Below are 22,039 nucleotides of genomic sequence, written 5' to 3'. Positions count from 1 at the left end.
TATACACCGAGGAGCTTAACATAAATTGTGGGTAAAAATATCAGAAACAATTTTTCAGGATTTAGTGAGGGAAGCACCTTGTAAAGCATAATTGGATTAGAGGAGACAGCCAGCATGGATTTACAAGCAGGAGGTCTTTTGCTTAACTAACTTGTGGGGAGTTCTTTGAAGCTGCAGCATTACTGCCAAGGTAGGCAAGGGAAATGTAATAGATGTTATGCACTGAGATTTCCCAAAAGCAATTGGAGAAGTTGTACAGTGAGATTATCAGCTAATGGAAGCAGCCGTGCTACAAAAGTGGGCTGGCTTAGAAAAGTGGCTCAGAAGCAGAAAACAGCCAGTGTGTGGGCTGGCTTGCCATGTTCCCTCTCAACCTCAAAAGGGAGTGATTTAAATGCTTGGCCTGGGGAAGAAGGAGGTGGAAAGCTTCAGGCTTGGAGATCTCTTCTGCCCAGATTTCAGAGAGCTCCCAGCCCTTTGTGATGTGCAAATCTCCCAGCAGAGCTCAGTTTATCAGTGCCCAGGATGGGGACAGCCCAGGGACATCATTCCTCCTCCAGACAGAGGTACAGTTCTAAGGCAGCACAGGCTGCTCACAGGAGGAAAACTGACTTTCCTTGCCCTGAATGAGTGTAGAAACTGTGGCACAAGAAGGAAAAGGGGCTTGAGCTCACCCAGATCAGTGCCAAAAGGAGCACAGATCCCTCTGGCTCGTGTTGGCCCACAGCATGTCCAGAGCAGAGGATTTTTGTGCACGTGCAGGGTGAGCACAGCCTGTCCTTGCCACAGGAGAGGCCACTCCCCCAGGGAAACAGGAGAGGTTTTGGGGAAGATGGATGCTTCAAGGAGTGAGTGGGCAGAGGGGGGCGGTGGCAGCAGGCACAGAGCCCTGCACCAGGAGATGCTCTGCTCTCAACCCTCAGCTGCAGCCACAGACGAATTTCATGGAGTCACAGAATGGTTTGGATTGGAAAGGACCTCAATGATCATCCAGATCCACCCCCTGCCATGAGCAGGGACACCTTCCACTATCCCAGGTTGCTCCAAGCCCCATCCAACCTGGCCTTGGACACCCCCAGGGATCCAGGGGCAGCCACAGCAGCTCTGGGCACCCTGGGCCTCCCCAGCTTCCCAGCCAGGAATTCCCTCCTAACATAAAACTCTTCTCTTTTAGTTTTAAACCACTTCCTATCACAATGTGTCCAGTAAAAAGCCACTCTCCCTCTTTCTTACAAACTCCCTTTAAGTACTGAAAAGCCACAATAAATTCTTCCCAGAGCCTTCTCGTGTCCAGGCTGGACACCCCCAGCTCTCCAGAGCAGAGGGAACATCTTTGTGGCCTCTGGGCCTGCTCTGAGAGCTGTGGATTTCCACCAAGAGGAGGTTAAAGGAGAGGATATGAGTGATGGGATTTATATCACAGTCTCCAAAGCTCATCCCAGGAGCCAGCTGTTCCCTGTGTTCCTTTTCCACACCGTGACTCAGTAGCAAGCAATATTTTGCTCCCAGCTCCAGCTGCTTTTCTTGGCTGCCCTTGGAGCATCCAGAGCTGGTAACGTTGGAATCCAGGTTCAGGAGAGCCCTGCTGCCATCCAACAAGCGGGATCAGCACATTCCCAGGGACTCTGCAAGGTTTCTATGGGATGGAGCAGCTCACAGACTTCACTCTGCCTCTCTCCTCCTCCAGCACTGTCATCCACACCACTCCTCCTGGCATCCTCACTCCCTCTTCCCACTTTCCCCAAGAACAAGACCCATGTTGTTATGGACCATTGTATTTACAAAGTTAAAGCTGAAAATCAATTTTAATTACCGAAATCAGATTGCCATATCAATAAATCCCAGGGAGCCTCTTGGAGACATGGACAGAAGGTTGCACCTGGACATGGAGGGATGGGGAGATAATGGCTCATTTCCCTATTGGGCCCCTCCCTGCATTCACTGGACAATATTCATCAGTGTCATTATCTTCTGTATTAAAATGCAAAGGGTTATAAAATAGACATGAATAAAACTGGAGACAGTTTTAAGCAAATAGTGTTGGCTGAAACTTGATTTACCAATGACCTCCTGACCAGAGATTTTTAAAAATGTATATTAAGAACAGTTGTGATTGCCCATCACCATTTCTACCAGAGCCACCCTTACTGGGAAATGTGCTGCTTCAAGAGATTTTCTTCTTTCTATTCCAACATTTTTCAAGACAGGCCCAAAGCTGGAAGAGGAAAGAGGCTCCAGCCCACAAGGTGGTTGGGATATGGGGTATCCCAAAAGGTACTTGGCTCTGTACTACGATGGATAAACCTTTCCTCAAGGCCCACCTACAGCCAAACCTCAGGCACCCCTGGAGAGGCCACCACATCCAAATCAAGCCTAATCTGACAATTATTTAGGCACCATTGTCCAGATCCACAAAGGGATGTAGAGAGTTGCCATCATTGGCATCAGAGAGAAGAAGAAGATTAAACAATCCAAGACCAGCCCACAGCAAAAAGCCATGATCACACCAACCCTCCAAGATAAACATGAGCATTTCACTGCTCTTGTCAACCCCAGACCCTTTCCCTGCACACTTCTCAGCACTTGGGGCTGAGCCCTTTGGGAATCCACATTATCAGAGCCAAACCCTGGGGATTTATATAAATTTGCATCTCCTGAGAAAAGTTTAATTAAAATAAAAGCTTGAGTTTTGTCTTTTTTTTTTTTTTCTGACGCATAACTGCCAAGGACTTTCTGCATCTTCCCTTTCAAAATTAGACCAAGTCTTGTAAGGCCAAGTGTGAGGGACACTTGGTGAAAAATTTGGTTTAAAAATTGTCTTCAGAGAGCTGTCCAGAAGCACCTGGGAAGGGACACATTGTCTCATCCATCAAAGTTGTTCTCCCTTGGCTCTCAATTCCCCTGTAATGAATACATCAGGGCACCAGGGAGCAAATAAATTAACTGGAATTTAATGGAATAAATGGTAACCCCCTCCTTGGACTCCCATCAGGGGAAAAACAGGAGGAACATAAAAAGCAGTTCCAGAAAGAGAGAGGTGAGAGATGGTGAATTTGAGAAAAGCACAGAGACTTCCTTCACCCTCCTCCTGCATCCTGGATGTGGGAGCTGCATCCAAACCAGAGAGAGTCAGACAAAATCAGACTCAGATGGAGAAAACAAAGCTCCTGTGAGGAAAAAGATCTTCCTTGGCAGTCAACAGAGACATTTCTTTCAAAGATACCTCTTTTATCTCCCTGATACTTTTATGAGCACCCAGATGATGCTGGCACAGAAACAGGGTCAGTGAGGGCCAAGCCAGACCTTCCCCCTGGAGGTGATAACTGCTCCTGGCTGGATCTGTGGCAGTTTCCTCAGGAGCTAAACCCTCAGGAGCTGTTGGAGGTGATAGGTTCCTCCTCACAGCCCATCTCTTTGTGTTGCCCTGTTCACTCTGCATGGATGACACAGAGCTGAGCCCTTGCTGGATGCATCTTCCAGGGCCTGCACCTCTTGTTTCTGTAACCTCACAAGGCCATCTGAGTCCTCTGTCATATAAAGCACGAGAATTTGGACCAACTGAGCCTCCTTTTGTGGCAGGAACGCTCCCTGAGTGAACCAGGGTGCAGGAGCACAGGGAAAACCCACTCCTGTGTCAGCAGGACCCCGCTGCAGATGAGCTGGACCGCGGGAACAAGGCGGGCTTTTGGCAGTCTCTGCCGGGCCTGGTGTTTTTCCAAACACAGCTCTCCTGCCCTTTTTCCGCCGTGGGTGGCAGCAGGAGTGCCAGCTGTTGGAAGTCTGTGTGCTTTTCACCCACCCACGGCCCCACGTGTCCTCTCCCAAAGCTCGAGCCTGATGCACAAGGAGGAATTTTCCGGGAATTTGCAGCGCTGAGTGATTGCAAGGGAGGATGACTCTGCTCTTCCGCAGATGGTCCCTATTGCCGTGGTCTCCTTTCCAGAGTGGATTTCTGTGCTCAGGGCCCTCCCCAGATGCTAATATTAGCCAGACACTCCATTCCCATGCTGACCGTGGAAGTTTTACTGGAGGCACCTGCATGAAAGAGGCCAAGGGTTTGCTGGATGGTGGAAAAGAGCTTTGGGCCTCAAATATGAGTTCTCAAACCCTCCTCCCACACACTCAAACTCAGGAGGGAGAGGAATTTTCTCTTTTATCTTCCTAACAACTCTAAAGTCCTAAACAAGGGACCAGCAGGTGGAATAGTGGCTCTTCTGTTCCATGTCAGACATGGCACTTGGGGATGTTTTGTAGTAGTGGCCTTGGCAATTCTTTTTTAATGGTTGGACTTGATGATATTGGATGTCTTCTCCAACCTAAATAGTTCTTTGATTTTATAGAAAAAGAAATCTAAGGATTTTCTAGGTTTGGTTGTTTTGGTTTGTTGGTTTTTTTTTCTGGTTCGGGCTTTTTTTCACTTTAATAAATCTACACAGAGACACAGAATTTTTTCTTCCTGGAAAAACAGAGAACAAGAACTGACACAAATTTGTTCTCATTGTCTTCCCCGAACAATGACAGTCGAATTTTGTCTATAAATAAAAGACTGATATTAAGAGGGAGATGAATGCATTCATGAAAAATTTTGAATGAGGTAAAAAATAAAAGGCACAATTGTCTCTGTGACCAAAAATATATGTCTTTGTTGGTGCCTCCAGAGCCTCCTTTTGCTTTTGGATGCTGATTTCTTGCATATGTAACTCATCACCCAGCAACTGCCTCCACAGCTCATACATGTGTTTTATTTCACATATTTTTTCAAGTGGCTGAACATTTGACCCAAAGATTCCTTATGAATTCAGGGCAGTATTTTGTTGGTTGGGCTTCTTTTAATGATAAAGATGCAAAAGAATAAAAAAGAAAAAAACAAAGAGAAAAATGGGGAAAACAGAAGTTGGACTCTTCCATCTTTCTGCATGAGGTTATCGTGACATGGGACAAGTCAGAATAATCATCCTTGCAGGAATGGCATCCAAATAACGAGATTCCAATGAATTGCTTCTCTCCTCTTTGCTTTTGCCAAAGTTACAACAGTTCAGTTCCCATTTTGGTGTCCTGCTTCAGCTGAAGGGTATGTCCTTGCTACTTGGCAGGGAAATTTTACTTGTGGATGGTGTTTTTTTATCATATTTAGACATTTTTATGGTTATCATCATGAGGATTGTTTTATTATCCAAACACATAAAGCGGTGTCAGTGAAGCCCCCTCTGCAAAAGCCTTAAAACTTCTTTAAGGTGCCTTGATGCAAGATGTCAAAATCTCTTAAATGCTGACCCCCCTCTTCAGGATCCCTTTGGATTTGGACTTTAAACCTCATTTGAGCTGGCTTTTGAGACAAGACTTTTGCTGGCCTTCAAGTAGGGTTTCTAGCCCAGAGTGGACACCTTGATGTGTCCTCTTGGTGAAGACATTAAAAAAACTCGAGTCCCTCTTATCCTTTGCTCTGTTTCAAAGAGGAGCTCATTCAGGGAAGTCCCTGGTTTGATTTGGGTTTTGTTTTGGGGTTTTTGGTTTTTTTTTGGTTAGGAGATTGCCACAGTGCACTCCCACCTTTCAGCATTGAAGTCTGATCAGATCCTGTGGGTATTCTTGGGAAATAGGGATCACGAGGCTGAACTGTCTCGGCTCACACCCAAAAAGAAGATCCTTTCAAACATCTTGCTCTGGTGCCTTGAACACCCAAATCTAGGTGGGATGCAGCAGGAAGTTAATTCTGCAGAAGGGGATAAATGCAATGCCCACTCACTTCTGCTGTTGCTGACAAGCAGAGGGGGAAGCACTGAGCTGGAATCTCTCATGCAGGGACAGAGGGGAGATCACTGAGATGTGACACTGTGGTCCCAGCCAGAAAATCACATCCACTGTCACACTGCACACAACTCCCTCTCATTCCAGCCATCCTCTGCTTGTCCTGGCTCCATTTCAGTGAGGGGTCAGTTAGTTTTTCCTCCTGGCCATGATCAAAAACAAAGCCCAGGCATGGCTACAGATCTGATTTGGCAAAGTTTTCTTAAAATAAACAATTCCCGGAGCAGTCTGAGCTCCTGGAGAACACTCGGGCTGTCTGACAGCTGATGCTGTTTTATGCACTCAGCTATCCTTTCATTCACCAGAAATGTATTGCATTAAGATTTATTAAATTACATTTATTAAATTAAGAAATAAACTTGAAGCGAGCTGCCTTCATTTGCATAATGGGAGGCTGTGCAGCAGATGGGGAATGGGGACCGTGGGCAGGCAGGAGCCTGCAAGTTTGGGAGATGAATATCCTCCAGAACATTCTCCCAGTTGTCTCTGAATGGAAAACAACCACAATTTCCATGGACTGGGTGGTGACAGCAGGGTCAGTGGCAGGGGACAATGAGAAAACTCCTGGACCCCAGCTGGCTGGGACAACCTTATCTCTTCAGCTTGTTCATCTGGAGCTGGCTCGTATTCCCAAACAAACCTTTGGAGGACTTCTGGAAAAGCATAGCAAATACAAACAAATGTAATTTTCCCAAGAGGGCAAGTGCTGCCCAGATTATCACACAACTCTGCACAAATAAAGCTGGCAGTGATTTCTGTTCCAATTCAACAAAGTGGAGGAAAACCGCTGGCCAGAAGAAGTCCTAGGTCTCCTTTTAATTAATTGATTTGTTAATTTTGATACCTAGAAATTATCTCATCATCACCTGATCAGTGTCTGGTTAAATAACAAAGTCTGGAAGTCAAACAAGGAAAAGCTCCTGGGGCAGCAGAAAAAGATGATGGAATTAAGAGCAATTTATGCTTCATAATCCTGATCCTGCTTTAATAAACAGTTTCATGTCAAGTAAGGATCCTGTTGGTGGCATGAATTGCTCTGTACCCACACAGAGGAAATCCCAGCAAGACTTCCCAGAATCCTGGCCATTAGTCAATTATTTACCTGATTAACAGATTCCCCGTTAAGCTGCGTATCAGGTATTTATCACTGAAATTAACTTAAAGAAATGAGCGCACAATTGAAAGGAATTGCTCAAAGCCAGCTGGAGAGACACGGAATGAGACGCTGCTTGGATAAAACATCTGGAACTCAGCTTGTCCTGGATCCACTTCCTTATGGCTGATCCCATCCCAGAACTCCAGAGCACCGAGCTTAGAGAATTGCTTGTGCTGCCCCAGACGTGGGTTATCACAGAATCACAGAATGGCTTGGAAGGAATCTTAGACATCATCCAACTCCACCTCCCTGCCACGGAGAGGGACACAGAGAACCTTTGGATACCAGATCCAGGGGAATGGGAAGAATGGACAGAGCAGGCAGAGGGGAAAAAAGAGAAATGAGCTTCAGGTGAGGGTAAACAGCTCAAGCCAGCAATAGCAAGGCCTGAAGACCAGGAGGTCCAAGGATGAAAATCAACCACTGACCTGATTTTCTGCATTTCTACCAAGGTCGTTCAGCACAGTGGGAAACTGTGCCACGTCTGTTCCACTGACAGAAGGGGGTTTGCACTTCTGATTTTGTGGTGTCTTTTTTCTGCTCTGGGTAAAACTGAAGATTTCCTTGTCCCATAGGAGACTTTTGAACTGTCTCCTACCCATTGCTGAATTCCAGAGCTCACTGATCATCAAACAACCCTTCCCCCACAAAAAGCTGTCCATTAATGATGTCCAGGAGAAGCAAACCTGATCTTGCTCATTGATTTGAGCCTAAACGGGCCACAAAGCAAGAATTAGGATCAGCTGTGGAGAAGTGGTCAGACCTACATCAGCAAATTGTTAATCAGGGGTGGTTGAGTCCTGGAGTAGTTAAACCACAGATCCACGGTGGTGAGAGGCTGCTGAGAGCTTCTCCTGACACCTCTGTGCCACACAGATCTGGCACTGGGTGGACTTTGGAGTTAAAACTCCCCAGCCCTAGATTAGGGAGCATCTGGTGTGCAGATCTCCCTGGTGCTAATTCCTCACAGATCAACCTTCATTAGAGCAAATACCTGACAAGTTACAGCTCCTGCATTCCTTCCTCGGAGTTATATTTAGTTTTATATTTATATTCCTGGTTTAGCAGTATCCTGGTGTTTATTCCCCCAGGCACGTGTTACAGCCATCTCCAAAATGCTGATATGCTCTAGGTGTTGGTGACAAGATGTAAAACCTGCAGGGCTGCTTTTGCAAATGTTGTTTGCACAAGTTTTGCAGTCCCCACCCTGGGAAAAGTTTTGCTTGCATTGCTTTCCTTTAATTTCCATTTGTTCAGTTTAGTAAAAATGTCATAAACCAGTAAAAGAAAAGGAAAACTGTGTTCTTCTATGCACTAAGTCTCAAACCTCAATTTTCATTGGTTTCTGCTCTTACAATGTGGTAAAAATGTGACTTTCATCACCACAACTCACACACTGTGGGGCAAAACTTCAGCGCTATAAATTGTATATTTGAGTTCAGGGCTCATCCAAAACCACCAATTTATGTGTCCACAGAAGTTAAGTAAGACTTTGGACTTGTTTACACACAAGCTTTACATGAATTTAATTTAAACTAGCATATTTCAACCAGAATTTAATTTCAACTAGCATATTTCAACCCAAGCATGTTGTTCATTTACTTCTATTTCATTTTAAATCTTTATTTGTTGGGATTTTTTTTTTTTTTTTTTCAGCTGAGCTACTACTCTGCATCATCCAACAGCAGCTAAACAGACATAGAAACTATGAATAAATAAATAGAACAGCACCATAAAAATGCTGAGCAGATCTAAACACACCAGTTTAAAAATTGAATAAATCTCGAGTGTCCAGGAGTGTCTGGATTTTAGTGTGGCACCTAGGAGTGCTTTGAAAATCTCTTACTCTGCTTTTTCTTGAGAAAAAATGATGGAAAATTCCATTCAACTCTTAGCCAGAGCTGCTTGACACTGATTCCCTGGAGAGAAGGAGCTGGGAGCCCGAGTTTGGCGTGGCACTGTGTGATTATTTTCAAATGGATACTGGGCATCAGCAGAGGAAGCCAGTCCTCTCCTGCTTAAAGGGTCAGAAGAGAATCAGAAGAGACAACAGAACAAGATTCTTTGGGCAAATCAGGCATTTCTGGCCATCCTGGAAGCACTGGCATGTGCATGTTGTCCCATGGCATTAAAGTGAAATTCCCGACTCTCAGCATGTTTTAATGCATGATTCACCATTCCCCCTGTGGGTTTCTTCTTTATGTGCTCCCCTTCAGGCTCAAAATCTCCTCTTCTGCGTGAAAACACCTCCAGGACAAACAATTTTTCAGGGGCAGAAATGTAAGAAACAAGGAGGAACATGCCCCACAACATGAGCTGACATCTGTAACGCACGGAAAACTCATCCTTCCCAGAAAACTCATCCAAGAGAGCCGAGCTGATGTCGGGAAGGTGGGAAAGGGGAAAGGAGCCAGCGCTCCCCTTCTGCCCAGCCCGTGGTGCTCGTTCTGTGCGCTGTGTTTGGGATATGGATCCACATGCAGCGGGAATCTGTTCCGAGGAAAACGCGTTACGGGGAGGGCGGTGGGAAGGCGGGGATGCGGGAGCACGAGACGCGCCGCGGTGCCGTGAGATGGTGACAGTGCCACAGCAGGGTGGCACAGGGATGGGTTGGGAGGGTGTTGGAGCAGGGTGTGGGTGTGCAGCCGTGGGTGTAAGGGGTCAGTGAGATGAGGTCCTTGTGATGTCTGGGGAGACACAGCCCCATCAGCGTTTTGCTGTATTTCACCTGTTTTGCAGCTTTTTTGTGCTCTGTGTTTTGTGGAGCCTCTGGTGGGTGTGTTTTATGAGTGTGAGCCCCAGCACATGCAGTGATGGGATGATGGAATGGTTTGGGTTGGAAGGGACCTCAAAGATCATCTCATTCCTCTTCCCTGCCTTCCACTATCCCAGGTCGCTCCAAGCCCCATCCAATTTGGCCTGGAACACTTCCAGGGATCCAGGAGCAGCCACAGCTTCTCTGAGCAACCTGTGCCAGGGCCTCACCACCCTCCCAGGGAAGAATTTTTTCCCATTATCCAAATTAATCTTTCCCTCTGTCAATATAAAGTCATTTTCCCTTATCCTATCACTCCATGCCCTTGTCTCAAGTCCCTCTCCAGCTCTCCTGGAGGCCCTTTAGGTACTGGAAGATCTCCCCAGACCCTTCTCAAGCTTGAATACCCCAACTCCCTCTTCCTGCCTTCATAGGAGAGTCTGTTTGTATCATAGATTGAGGTGTGTGCTTCAATCACATGAATCCTGTAATAATAATAATAATAATAATAATAATAATAATAATAATAATAATAATAATGTTCCAATACCCATTAGTGACTGTGCTGTATCACCCCTGTGCCAGGCATGTGTGCATGCAGTGTGCTCCAGATCCCGAGCAGTGTCCAACACCGGGGAATACTTGACAGGACAAAGTCCCCTAAAGTGCTGTCTGGTAAGAAAAACCCTATTTAAATACACCCATGTCACCAACAGAGACACAGTGTGACATTTCCACTGCCTGGAGGGAAAATATTTTATGCAGCTGCACATTAGGTTTGTCAAACAAGTCAAGGGAAAAGAAGATCCATCTTGCATCTCATCTCTAGGATGGCGATGGCAAAAGCAGCAGTCTGGAAAGCTCTGCATGCATGAGACACTCTGAACCTTCACTCTCTGTCTCACTCCTTCCAAAAAAATGTTGTGAGCCATGGAGGGAGGCAGGAGGACAGAAAAAAACCCAAAAAAAAACAGGTAAAAGAGGAAGCTATGAATGTGAATGTAAGTAATGGAAATGAAATAACAGCAAGACAAAGTTGTGAATGTGATCAGAGCAGCTGGGTTGTCACACTACCCCTGACAATGTTGGTTGTCTCACCTCCATCTCATCCCTCACCTCCTGAGTGTCTTCTCTTCCTGCAGTGACTGAAGGATTAGAAATTACCTTTTCTAGCACACACTGCAGGGATGTCCAGAGGAACTCAGACTGTGTAGGTCCAACTCCCATCTCAAGATCACCAGCCATTTCCAACCCATCTCTTGCTCCTCTCTATCTTGTGTCTTTGTGCATAAAATGTTAATGGAAGGGAATAGAATGGATTAAATTGTCACCTTTTATTGGATCAACTCAAAATTGAATAAATCAGGTGAAGTTTTGGGTTAGACTTGAATATCCACAATGTTTTTTCCATTTCTTTTGCAGACATTTAAGCTGATTATTAGATCTGCTACAGGGTAATACTTCCATTTAACTCGTTTTCTCTAAACACATTATCTGACCTAGATGTAGAAAAATCCCCCCACATTTTCCTGGGGCATATACAAGCTCTTTATTCCAGGTTTTCTTAATTATTATTCACAGTAAGCATTTGCTGCATGACATTTTGGCATCCCCTAGGATGGACTTGTCCATGCAGAGCAGAATTAAAGCCCTTCCATAGATGCAGCACCAATAGATTTAAGCTCCCTTCTTGGCTGAGGCATCCCAAAGGAAAATGATAAAGTTTAGTAGCAGATGATGTCTGGAGTATTGGGCAACAGCAGGGGTCTCTTCTGTAGGATCCATCACTGCACATCCCAGTGTTTCTGCAGGTTTCCCAGCAGAGGGGAAAAATACTGGAAGGTTGAAAATGGTGACTGAGGCTTGTTTAATTTACCTTGTTTGGTGGAGCAAGGGAGGTTAAGTCCTGGATAAAGGCAGGCATGGCATGGATGGGAATTCAAAATTCACAAAAACCAGACCAATATTTTATGGTCTATGGGGTATCTTAGAGGGGGGTAGGATATCAGCCCCCAAAATGTGTTGCCAGGGCCACAATCAGACACCCAACCTCCGGTCCAGTGCCCCTGATGTCCCTTTCAGATGGACAATTAGCCAGCAGTGCCAGGCTTTGGCTCCTGGTGGGGTGAATAGAGAGAAACAGTCCTGAAATACGTGTCTGTTTTGGAGAGAATTCTGACATTTCTCTGCTGCTTGCAGGGCCTGGCAGCACTGAGGAGCAGCAGGCTGGGTTGCTGACTGTCCCTTAACGTTATCACAGTTGGTGTGTCAAATATGCTGCGGGACCACAGAGGGATTTGAGAAATTCCTGCAGGGTTTGATCAAGAAAGCCGTCTGCCAGGCTGGCCAGGTCTGTGTGTCCATCCAGGACACAGCAGGATGCTCTCTCTGGGACAGCTGTCCTGCAAAGGCTTCTGGAGTTTGTTGGAAAGTGAACCAGGACTGCTCAGCTCGGTGTGAAATCCCTGGCATTAAATGACATGGGCAGCGCAATCCCTGCTTCTGCAACAGATGGAGTGAATTCCAGGCCAGCCTCTGCTTTGCAAACACTCCCTGCAACAACCTCCTCATCATCAGCGCTGCTGCTGCCGCCACTGACTCACCACAGCATCCCAAACTCCAGGGCATGGCCAAGCACAGGCCACAGGGAATGTCCTTGTCCCCATCCCAACCGGCTCAGGCTGCGGCCCAAAGGTCAAAGAGCCAAGTCCTTCGGTGTGAGAGATAAAAGCAGCCCTGCTCCTGCCAAAATATGGTCTGGGCCATCCCTCCTGGGAAGGTGGTGGGGAAATGGTGGATTTGAAAGCTCCTGGTTGTTTACAGCTCTTGGCTGTGCCTGTGCTGGATGAATCCCTCAGAATTCTGGGGTCAGAGTATCCTCCCTCCAGAGAAGCTGCAGGATTCCCCTGTAGATCCATCACCAGGAGCATACAAAGGCTTCCAGCCCTCTCATTCCACCTCTACCTTCCCCACAGTGTGAGGAATCCCTGAGCCATGACACGGCCAACCCTGGGGACCCCCATCACTGAAAGTTGTCATTGTCACCTGGGGGCTCCTTCCTGCACCTCTTTGTCCCAGGATCTGAGCTCCTCCTCCTTTCTGAAGAGTTTTCTACAGGTGTAAGACACAACCCCTGACCACTTCATCACTGGACCTTTATGATGATGACAAAAAGCAGTCAGGGACACAAACAGTTTGGCTACAGGAGCAAGGTTTCACCCTGAAACAGTGCCAGAGTGAGGACAGTGCTCACCCCACATCCCACAGGGCAGCCAAAGAGCTGAGATTGAAGGAGGCTCTGGGTTGGGCACCAGAGCTCCCCAAAACAACAGAGAAAGTTGGGTTTTAATCTTCATTCTGTGGTATAATCTGACATCTGCTGCTGAAAACATCTTCCCATGCATACCACCATTTGTACTAATGGGTTAGCACTGGTGAATTTATGGATACAGGTAAGTGGAAAGAGTGTTTTGCACCACTGTAACATTTTTTAACCTATTCTCATCTTTTCTGTCCATATCTTAACTTCCATAATTATTAAAGAAAGTTCAAAGGAAAAATAAAAGTAATTTTCCAAGCTTGCAGGTGGCCAATTCAGCATTCCAAGGCCTTTCTCTTAATTTGACCCAAATCTAGAGCTTTCCCTGTCTGGCTCTGACCACCTAGCTGTACAGAAAAGGCTCTAAAAATGCAGTTTCAGACCAGAGGAAACCCTGTGCTTAGACTTTCTCTTGCAGGATATGTTCATTTTCCCCCCCAAATAAAATGGAACAGCAGAAAAAATTGAATTATCAATTTCAGCCTCAAAATAACTCTTGTAACAACTTGCTGCTGAACCAGGTGTCTGAACACTCACGCCAACATCCCAACATGTGCCCGCACACAGAACCCAACTCCCAGCCCCTCCAAGTCTCCTTCTGTGCCAGTTTTGTGATCAAACCCACTTCAGGAATCATCAGTTTCATCTTCCCTCACCTACATCAACGTTTTTCCCTGTGCCCATGGTCATTACAGGCTTTTGTACCTTTTTGCTCCCTCTAGTTCCCTCTTCAAAGCCAATCCTTTCATTCCCACTCCATTGTCGTGGAAGGACTCGGGACTTTTGACAAAGAAAAATGACAAATTTTATTACAATTCATCTCATCCCCCTCCTTTCCCCTCCTTATCCACTGGCCCAGAATCTGGCAGGAGCTGTGATGCTGCAGGTCAGCTCTGGAGGCTGCCTGCCCTCCAGTTTACCTGAACATTGCATGGAATTAATGGATATCACAGGAAGAACAAAGTGCATCCCTACATCAAGGGAACGCCGTAAAAATCACACATCCAGTTCTCAGAAAAAATCTCCTTTTCTTTTTTTTTTTTTTTTTTTTGTGGGAAGATCAGTAGAGCTTACAAATCATCCATCTCTCCATATAGATATATTTGGAAACTACTATTCACCCCAAAATAAATCTCTTTGCTGAGCATAAAACCACCTGAGGACACACAGTAGTTTGCAACAATCTTATAAATATCAGGTGTCTTTGACTCATTATTATTATTCATCTCCTGGTGCCATAAAAGCACATCATAAAAATAATCATAAAAAAAAAGAGATCTTGGAGGGGACATTATTTGGAAGAACAGGGATCATTTAAAAGTGTGACCTGTCAACCCAAGGGTGCAGCCAATGGAAACTGGGTCAAAAATACAGAGCAAAAGTGTTCAGTGGGCACAGGAATTAATGCCAAAAACTGGGAGAGTGTTGAAGCTGTACAAGGGCAGAAGTTAGGAGAAAAAAATGATAGTAAACAAATTTTCTCTTGTTATGTCTGCCAGCCCTCAGAATAAATCTATGAATTGGAATCAAACTGAAATTTGTATATTTCTGGAGATTTTCCCCCTCCCCTTACCAAAAGGACATTAACAAAAGACAATGAGAATGGTTCAAGTGGTCTGTAAAGGAGAAAATAATTTCATTTTAGTCTCCTGCAAGGGAGGGGAAGAATTAACTGCTATATAAATACAGGAGAAAGTCAACATGTCTTTAAACAATAGTTTTCAGGACAAAACATGCATCCAAGATGCAAAAAAAAAAAAGTGTTTAGAGGGTGGTTGTTCTCCAAAGTGGTTGAACTCCACAAAAACATAGACCATTCCTTTCCAAGAAAACTGACTCCTTCAATTAGCCCAGCTTTGTTTTGTCCAGGGATTTCTCTTTCCAGAGCACAATGAGGATCTCCAAGGGAGAGCAGAACACTGAAATTTTTGAGTTTCTGCAGAGGGGAAAATCTCTTTGCAGCCAAAGACCGGAGCCGATGGTTTTTGTGCTGGAAGCAGAGCCTTGCAAAGCCAGGCAAGGTTTCCGCTCTGGTTTTCCCAAAGTCAGCTCTTTTCCATACCCAGCAGTCCCACAGGACACGAGCAGCAGCAGCAAAGCCAAGCTGAGCCCACACAGGTCTGAAATCCATTTAATTAGTCCACCTTTCCAGCCTGCCAATGGTGAATCCAAGCTGAATCCCAACTGGATTTTCCAGCAGCTTGGCTGTGAGAGGAGACTGCTCCCTGCTCCTTCTGTCCTTGAAGAGGAGAAAGCCTGGACAGACACTTAAAGAGTGACAAACTGTGTCTGGACAGATTTGTCCTGCTTACCTAAGTCGAGTCCAGACAGAGGACAAATTAAATCACATTTATCTGCTCCTGCTGCTTGTCAGACCATCATTCCCACTCTGCTTAGCTGGAGAGTGTCACCCTGTCCTCTACAGAACCACTCCAAATGAAGAGTCATGGCTAGAATGAACCCTGTCAGGATGAGGAGAAATGTGAAAATAATAAGTCTTAGAATTATGGGGCTTGCCTGGAAAAAGGTGGAACATCAACAGCTCCAAGAACTCATCCAGCTGCCCTTGTTCCAGAAATAGTTTTGCAATGACTTTTTTTTTGCCTTGGAGCTGGACACTCAGCACCAGTGCCCACCTGGACTTCTCCGTCCCACAATCAGGTACAGCACAAACACATCCCACACGCTCACAGGTACAGGCAGACAGACGTGGGGATAAAATTGAATGTGTGAAATGCCCGTGGCTATGTGTAAACAAGCTGTCCATGCTCCCTCCCTGCAGAGCACAGAGATAGAGGAAGGATGGGGGGAAGGATCCTGGGAAGGATCTGGGGAAGGATTAGTGGAATCCTGGTACAGACACTTAAGGAAAGGAGAGAGGTCACAACATAAAAATATCTCTGTCTCTCCATTGACTGCCAATGGAGTCTCAGGTAACAAATCAGATAAAAATCAAAGTCACAGAATCATCCCAGAATGGTTTGAGTTGGGAAGGACCTTAAAGCCCACCCAGTTCCAACCCCTGCCATGGACAGGGACACCTTCCACTATCCCAGGCTTCTCCAAGCTCTGTCCAACCTGGCCTTGGACACTTCCAGGGATCCAGGGGCAGGCACAGCTTCTCTGGGCAACAATAGATGTTTCCATGGTAGACAAAAGTTAATTGAGGTTTCATTGATGTGTCTCATTTTCCTGGGAGCTCTTCCCATTCCAGCACAGGACACCAGAAATATACCAAAGCCTGAGGTTTGCTGCCAAAATTCCAGATGGATTTGAAGGACCGTGACTGGTTTAGGTCTATTTCTATTCTACCTATAGAGCCTGAGGATCCAGTTAAAGAGTCGAAGCCATTAAATTTACAGGCATTTTAATTCTAAGCAATTATATAAACCCTATCTGCTTGTAGAGAAAGCCTCCCTGTGTCAGAGCTAATATTAATTTTAAATCTCCAACCTTTTCAAATTAATGTGAAACTGTAAGTTTCCACATTCTTTGATTAAACATTCTGCTGTGTAATGACTACTTTATTATTTCCCCCCCTCCAAATTACTGATTGTTGTCTTACATTACAGCCTCATCGGTACTTATTAAATTAACAAGACTTTGAAACACTTAATGAATCAAAACCCATCAAGTGTTTCCAAAGTTAATAACTAATCTAAAGATTCTTTTTTTTTTTCCCTTCACTCTATATCTGCATGTGAATTTATACATTCCCCACACAATCGCTGAAGTTCAGATGGTCCTAATCTCATGAAAGATTTATTACCCCATAGCTCAGTGATTTATTCAACGTTTGCTGGAGCAACACGTAGCATGTGTGAGGAAGGGAGGGAGGAGGGTCTCTATTTATTATTTCATTTCCAAGGCTTATTCCAAGTGCTTGGGACCCCTCCATGTGTGTGTGTGTGTGTGTGTGTATCTGCAGAATGGAGCTGAATAATGAATAACAAATTTGTGGTTGTTAAATTGGAAGTGGAAGCTTGGGGTGCACAAAGGATGGATGAAATCCAGGGAAGAGTGACTGTATAGTGACAGGGACAGAATAATGGAGAAATTGGTCTTCTGTGTTCATAAAACATCAAACATAAAACTGAAAGGAAAAGTTTTTTTCAGGATCGTGAAAAAGCAAACAAGCTTTCCCATTAGATGGTAAGAGGAAAATTAATGATATAAGAGATATGTGCTTGGTACATTTGTGGGAAGCATGAAACCCAGCAAGAACCAGTAGGACAGCATCCTTATCCCCAGGCTGTTCAGCCTGGAGAGGAGAAGGATCCAGGGAGAGCTTCCAGCACATTCCAGGGCCTGGAGGGGCTCCAGGAGAGCTGGAGAGGGACTGGGGACAAGGCCTGGAGGGACAGGACACAGGGAATGGCTTCCACTGCCAGAGGGCAGGGATGGATGGGATCTGGGGAAGGAATTCCTGGCTGGGCTGGAATTCCCAGAGCAGCTGTGGCTGCCCCTGGATCCCTGGAATGTCCAAGACCAGGCTGGACAGGGCTTGGAGCAGCCTGGGACAGTAGAAGTTGTCCCTGCCCATGGTAGGGGATGGAATGAGATGAGATTTAAGGTCCCTTTGAACTCAAACCATTCTGTGATTCTGTGAGGTCTTTTGAGAGCAATCCCTGGAGCAGAACCCGTTCCTGGGGAATAGCTTGGTGAGGAGAAAGCGGAGCTTTCCCAATAATCCAATGACTCCAATTATTCCCAATAATTCAGTAACTCCAGCAGGGATGTGTCCCGGTGAGCAGAGCACAGGGAAATGCCCCTCCTGCTCACCTGCACCCACAGAGAGGGGCTGGCCCTTAGGTGGGCTGAGAATGGAAATTATCAAGGTGTGGAAGGGAGGAGGAAAGGCAGGAAAGGGAAGGGAGCAGCAAGATGACCACAGCAGCACATTCCAGGCTCCAGCACCAGAGCAGGCCCAGGTGCTCAGCTGCCCATATGGAGCCTCCTGCAACTACAACAGGATTTATGCTCCGTCCATATAAATTGCGTCTCTCTGCCAACAGTGTGATAAATGTACCCTACAAAGCTCCCTCAGGCCCCACTACCCTTTTCCCCCTGCCCTGCACCATCTCTGTTCTCAGCTACCTTGGGGCAGCTGGATTTGTGATTATCCACTCCAACACCCCATTAATCTCAGGCTCCCTTTTACACGTGTAGGAAGAGAAATCTTTGTGTAATGACACCGCTGTAAAACAGGGAGCCTGAAGTGTAGCCCTGAAAAAACTCACGAGCAGCTACAAGGGCTGTGAGGAGAGACCAACAGACCAGGCTGAGAGAAGAAATCCAGCCCAAACATATGGGGCTGGGTGACAAAACCCATCAGGCGGATACGGGAGAGGGGAAATTCATCCGCAATTTGTGCTGCAGCAGCTGAGACCCGAGAGTGGCCTTTTAACTGGATTTTACACCAATTCTCTCTGATGCATTGTGAGGAGAGAGGCAGGCGCAGAAGGGCCGTGGTTCAGCCCTGGAGGCAATTGTGGAGGAAAATGCAATTACATCTGGCTGCTGAACTTGCCCTTGCCTTCCCCTGGCTGTGTGAGCTGTGCTCTCGCCTGGGAAAACGTGTATGCAAAAGGAAAGGATTGGAATAGATGGCCCTGCCATTCCTATCAGTGACCCCGTGCCCAGGCTCCCTATTCCCTGAAAAAAAAATTTCATGCCATACCAACCACAAAATAATTGCAATCAGGGCAGGTGGAGCTAGGCCCAACCTTCACTGCCCACCACTCCTCACAGAAGACTCTTGTCCCACGCTCTGGAGACATTTTAGAGCAGTTTCTGCACAGATTGCACTGGAGTTCCACCCTTCCCTTCCTCACTTCTCCTCCTGCATGCTCGAGGTGTGGGAGGATGAACATCCCATGGCCAGGCGTCACAAGAGCCACCACTGATGGAGGACAAGGCAGAGGGAAGATGAGTTCTCTCTGAGAATCCACCCAGCCAGGCTTCCTCCCATAGGACTTAGAGTTTATCTCAGGAGGTGACTGCAACTAAACCCACCCCCGGGATCTCAACCACATCTGCAGCACACGCTGCCCTGGTTTGGGCATGAAAATTCCCACTGCTTCTTTTCCCTGTTCTTCACAGCAGTGATGGTGTTACTTCCCTCCTAGTGGGGGTGAGTTAATTAATTAATGCATGTGACATGAATTACCACTATCACCTTCCCTGCTCCGCTTATCCCTCTTGACCCAGAGCATTCATTTGTCCTGAAGCACCAAGATCTGGATTGAAGCAGGGACAAACTAGAACTGAGATCCATCTCAATAATTTAGCTCTGTTTCCTTACAGATTCCCAAATAAGAGCGAAGCTCTCGCATGCCTGGTGCTCAGTATTTTCATCAGACCATGACATGTGGTGATTTTCTCAAGGTCAGAGATGAAGTGACTCGTCTGCCTTTCTGGCACAGTGTCCTCCCACTGCTGGTGAGATGTGAAACCAGATGTCCTCACCTCCAGGCTGGTGTCTCACCCCAGAGATTTAAACCCCTTCAAACCCAGAGCTGTCTTACTGAGGGTTGAGCAGGAATTTGGATGTGCAGCTCGCCAAGGAGGCAGTTTTGAGCCAGAGACCACACAGAGCCCTCCAAAATACCCCAACCTGCCAGCAGTGTCAAGTAGTCCATAAATTATCCTTGAAGCCTTCTGGTTTTAATCAGTCCGAGTCCCTGATTACTCTTGGAACGTGACTCCAGGCCCCTGCATGGAGTATTTATCTTGCATTAATTAGATTAGAAAAGCAGGGGTATTCAATACACCAACTAATCAAGTGAAGGGATCAATACAGCACATGGCAGAGCCTTCCAATGTCCTCACTCTGTTAGATGACAATGAATCTGTTCCAGAAGGTGCTCAAAATAACACTTGGTGTCTTAACAGAGGGGAAATCTGAACTTTCATCTGTCTCCCCGTTTGAGACGAAGGAGATAGTGCTGGGGTATAAATAACCATTCCTGCAAGGCAGAACTGGTGGGGCTGAGCATTAAAACACAACTCCAGGTCCTTGGCCAATGTGGAAGGGTAGCCAGGGCTTCAGGAGCATTAATTACAGCCAACCAAGGTGCCAGGCAACCCTGAGGCAGCAGCTCCAGGTCTTGCTGTCAGGAGGATTTTCTCATGAATTTTGGAGCTCTGTGGTTTAGCCATTGGGCCATGACAGTACTGGGTTATTTGATGAGTAGTACAAAAATAAATTAAGGCAAAAAAAAATAAAAAGACTTAGCAGCAGCCATCAGCAGATGATGGAAGTGCAGCCTGCTCTGTTCCAGGCAATGATGACTTACCCATGGGGGAATGGGCTTACTGAGCATTTCGGGGCACTGTTTATTATGTTACAGTGCTGAAGGGTAGCGGGGAGTCCTGCCTGAAAGACAGAAACACAAAGAAAGGTGACCCCGAGTTCACATCAGCAGCGAACTGGGGCTGAGAGCCTGTCTGGTGAAGCCCTGTGGGCTCCTCAGGACTTATAAGAACAGTCTGCAGAGCTGTTTCCAACCACAAGCCAGCCCCTGACAAGGATGAGTAGAGAGGAGCCCCTGAGCTGCAAGCACAGATTTAATGTGAAAGACTGTCCAAGCATCCTTTTAACCTCCTGCTTTCCTCTCCCCTCACTCCAGAGCTTTCATCACTGTTGGAAAATAAGTTATTAGAAGAAAATAAGTTGTTGTTAAATCAGTAGCTGCTCCCTGATATTCCATATGCTATTAAATTGTCATGTTGGGTAGAGGGATGCTGGTTCCTTGTTTGTAACAGTAATAAGATGAGGATGGAGAGTTCTCACTCGATTCTGTCTTGTGTTTCTGCCCATTTTTTCCAACCCTTATGATTTGTCCAGAATGACTTCCTAAACCAGACCACCCACTTCCAAGGAATCATGGAATGGTTTGGGTTGGAAGGGTCCTTCAAGATCATCTCTTTCCAGCCCCCCTGCCATGGACAGGGACACCTTCCACTAAAGTGTGGAAATAATGCCTCTAATCCATTTCAGAGATTATCCTTCACAGAGAAATTCAAGTGAGGCTGAAAACTCTGCCACCTGCCTCAAAAAAGATGGGGAAATTGTTCCCATCACTCACTGTCTGGAGAGAAGTGGGATTTCTGCATAAGTAGCATCTTTGTAAAATAATTAATTTTGTTCCTCCTCTTCTGAGCGTTTGCTTCACGCGAATCCTGACCGGAGGGGCTGCATTAGGGGGAGCCTGGCAGTCATCTCCTCCATCCCCCTGGCTGGAGCTCCCTGCCAGCCCCTCAGAGCTGGATGTGCTCCCTCCTCCCTCTCCTCTGTCACACGCAGAAGTTGTGCAGCGTCTCTGCAGATCGAGCTCCCACTCCAGTTAATTTTCTCTCTCCCTGTGCAGCCCGCAGCAGTTGGAGCCTGCACTGAGATGTAATGATCTCCTGTTTTTGTTCTTGTGAGTCAGACTCTGCTCAGTACAAACCTCTGAGCTAATCCCAGCGTGAACAGCTGTTTCTGGCAAAATGAGGGACAACAGGCAGACAAAGCTGCTCTGGCTGTTTGTTTCCTTCTTCTTTGGGAACTAAATCTTCCCAGTTAAAGTTCTTGAGGATGTCCATTAAGTTTATTAAGCTTGCAGGAGGTCTCAGCTACAGCTCACTGTTTTGTGCTGGGCTGTTTAGAGCAACGCTGCAAACATTTAACAACCTGGTGGGAGGGGAGAGAGAAACTCGATTGCAGTTGAAGAGTGAGGGCTGTGTTTTGGTTTTTTTTTTCCCCAGGAATTATCATTAAAAAGGAAATGCTCTGCAACTGGAACATGGTGAATGTCAGAGAAGAGGTTTCAGTAGTCACAGTCACTGGAGGCTCTGCTTCCACTGGTTTCCATGAGACATCTTGTCAGAAGAGGCTGAATTAACAAGATTTGGTGTGCCCAGGGATTTATAGGCATTGAGAATGAAGGAGCTCCTTTACAAACTCCATTTCCCTTTACTAACTGTGTGGATCACATGAGTACACAGGGCTAGGGAT

The 22,039-nt window shown here is 46.2% G+C and overlaps 1 protein-coding gene across 2 annotated transcripts in view; it reads right to left on the bottom strand.

Annotated features, from left to right (window-relative positions):
• The window catches only part of LOC131591803 (plexin-A4-like), a 417,581-nt gene that overhangs the window by 161,722 nt on the left and 233,820 nt on the right, over window positions 1–22,039 (bottom strand). The window contains exon 5 of one of the 2 annotated variants that reach the window (XM_058862867.1): window positions 15,439–15,500. The exons of the other annotated variant lie outside the window; for it this stretch is intronic. Coding sequence (XP_058718850.1) covers window positions 15,489–15,500 — 12 coding nt within the window. The 3' untranslated portion in view covers window positions 15,439–15,488. Of the gene's footprint in view, window positions 1–15,438; window positions 15,501–22,039 lie in introns of those variants that run through there. 2 annotated transcript variants of the gene reach the window in all.

Source organism: Poecile atricapillus, chromosome W (genome assembly GCF_030490865.1).
Source record: "Poecile atricapillus isolate bPoeAtr1 chromosome W, bPoeAtr1.hap1, whole genome shotgun sequence".
NCBI classification, from domain to species: Eukaryota; Metazoa; Chordata; class Aves; order Passeriformes; family Paridae; genus Poecile; species Poecile atricapillus.
The sequence above is the reverse complement of the archived record's forward strand: the minus strand, read 5'-3'. Positions and strand labels throughout refer to the sequence as shown.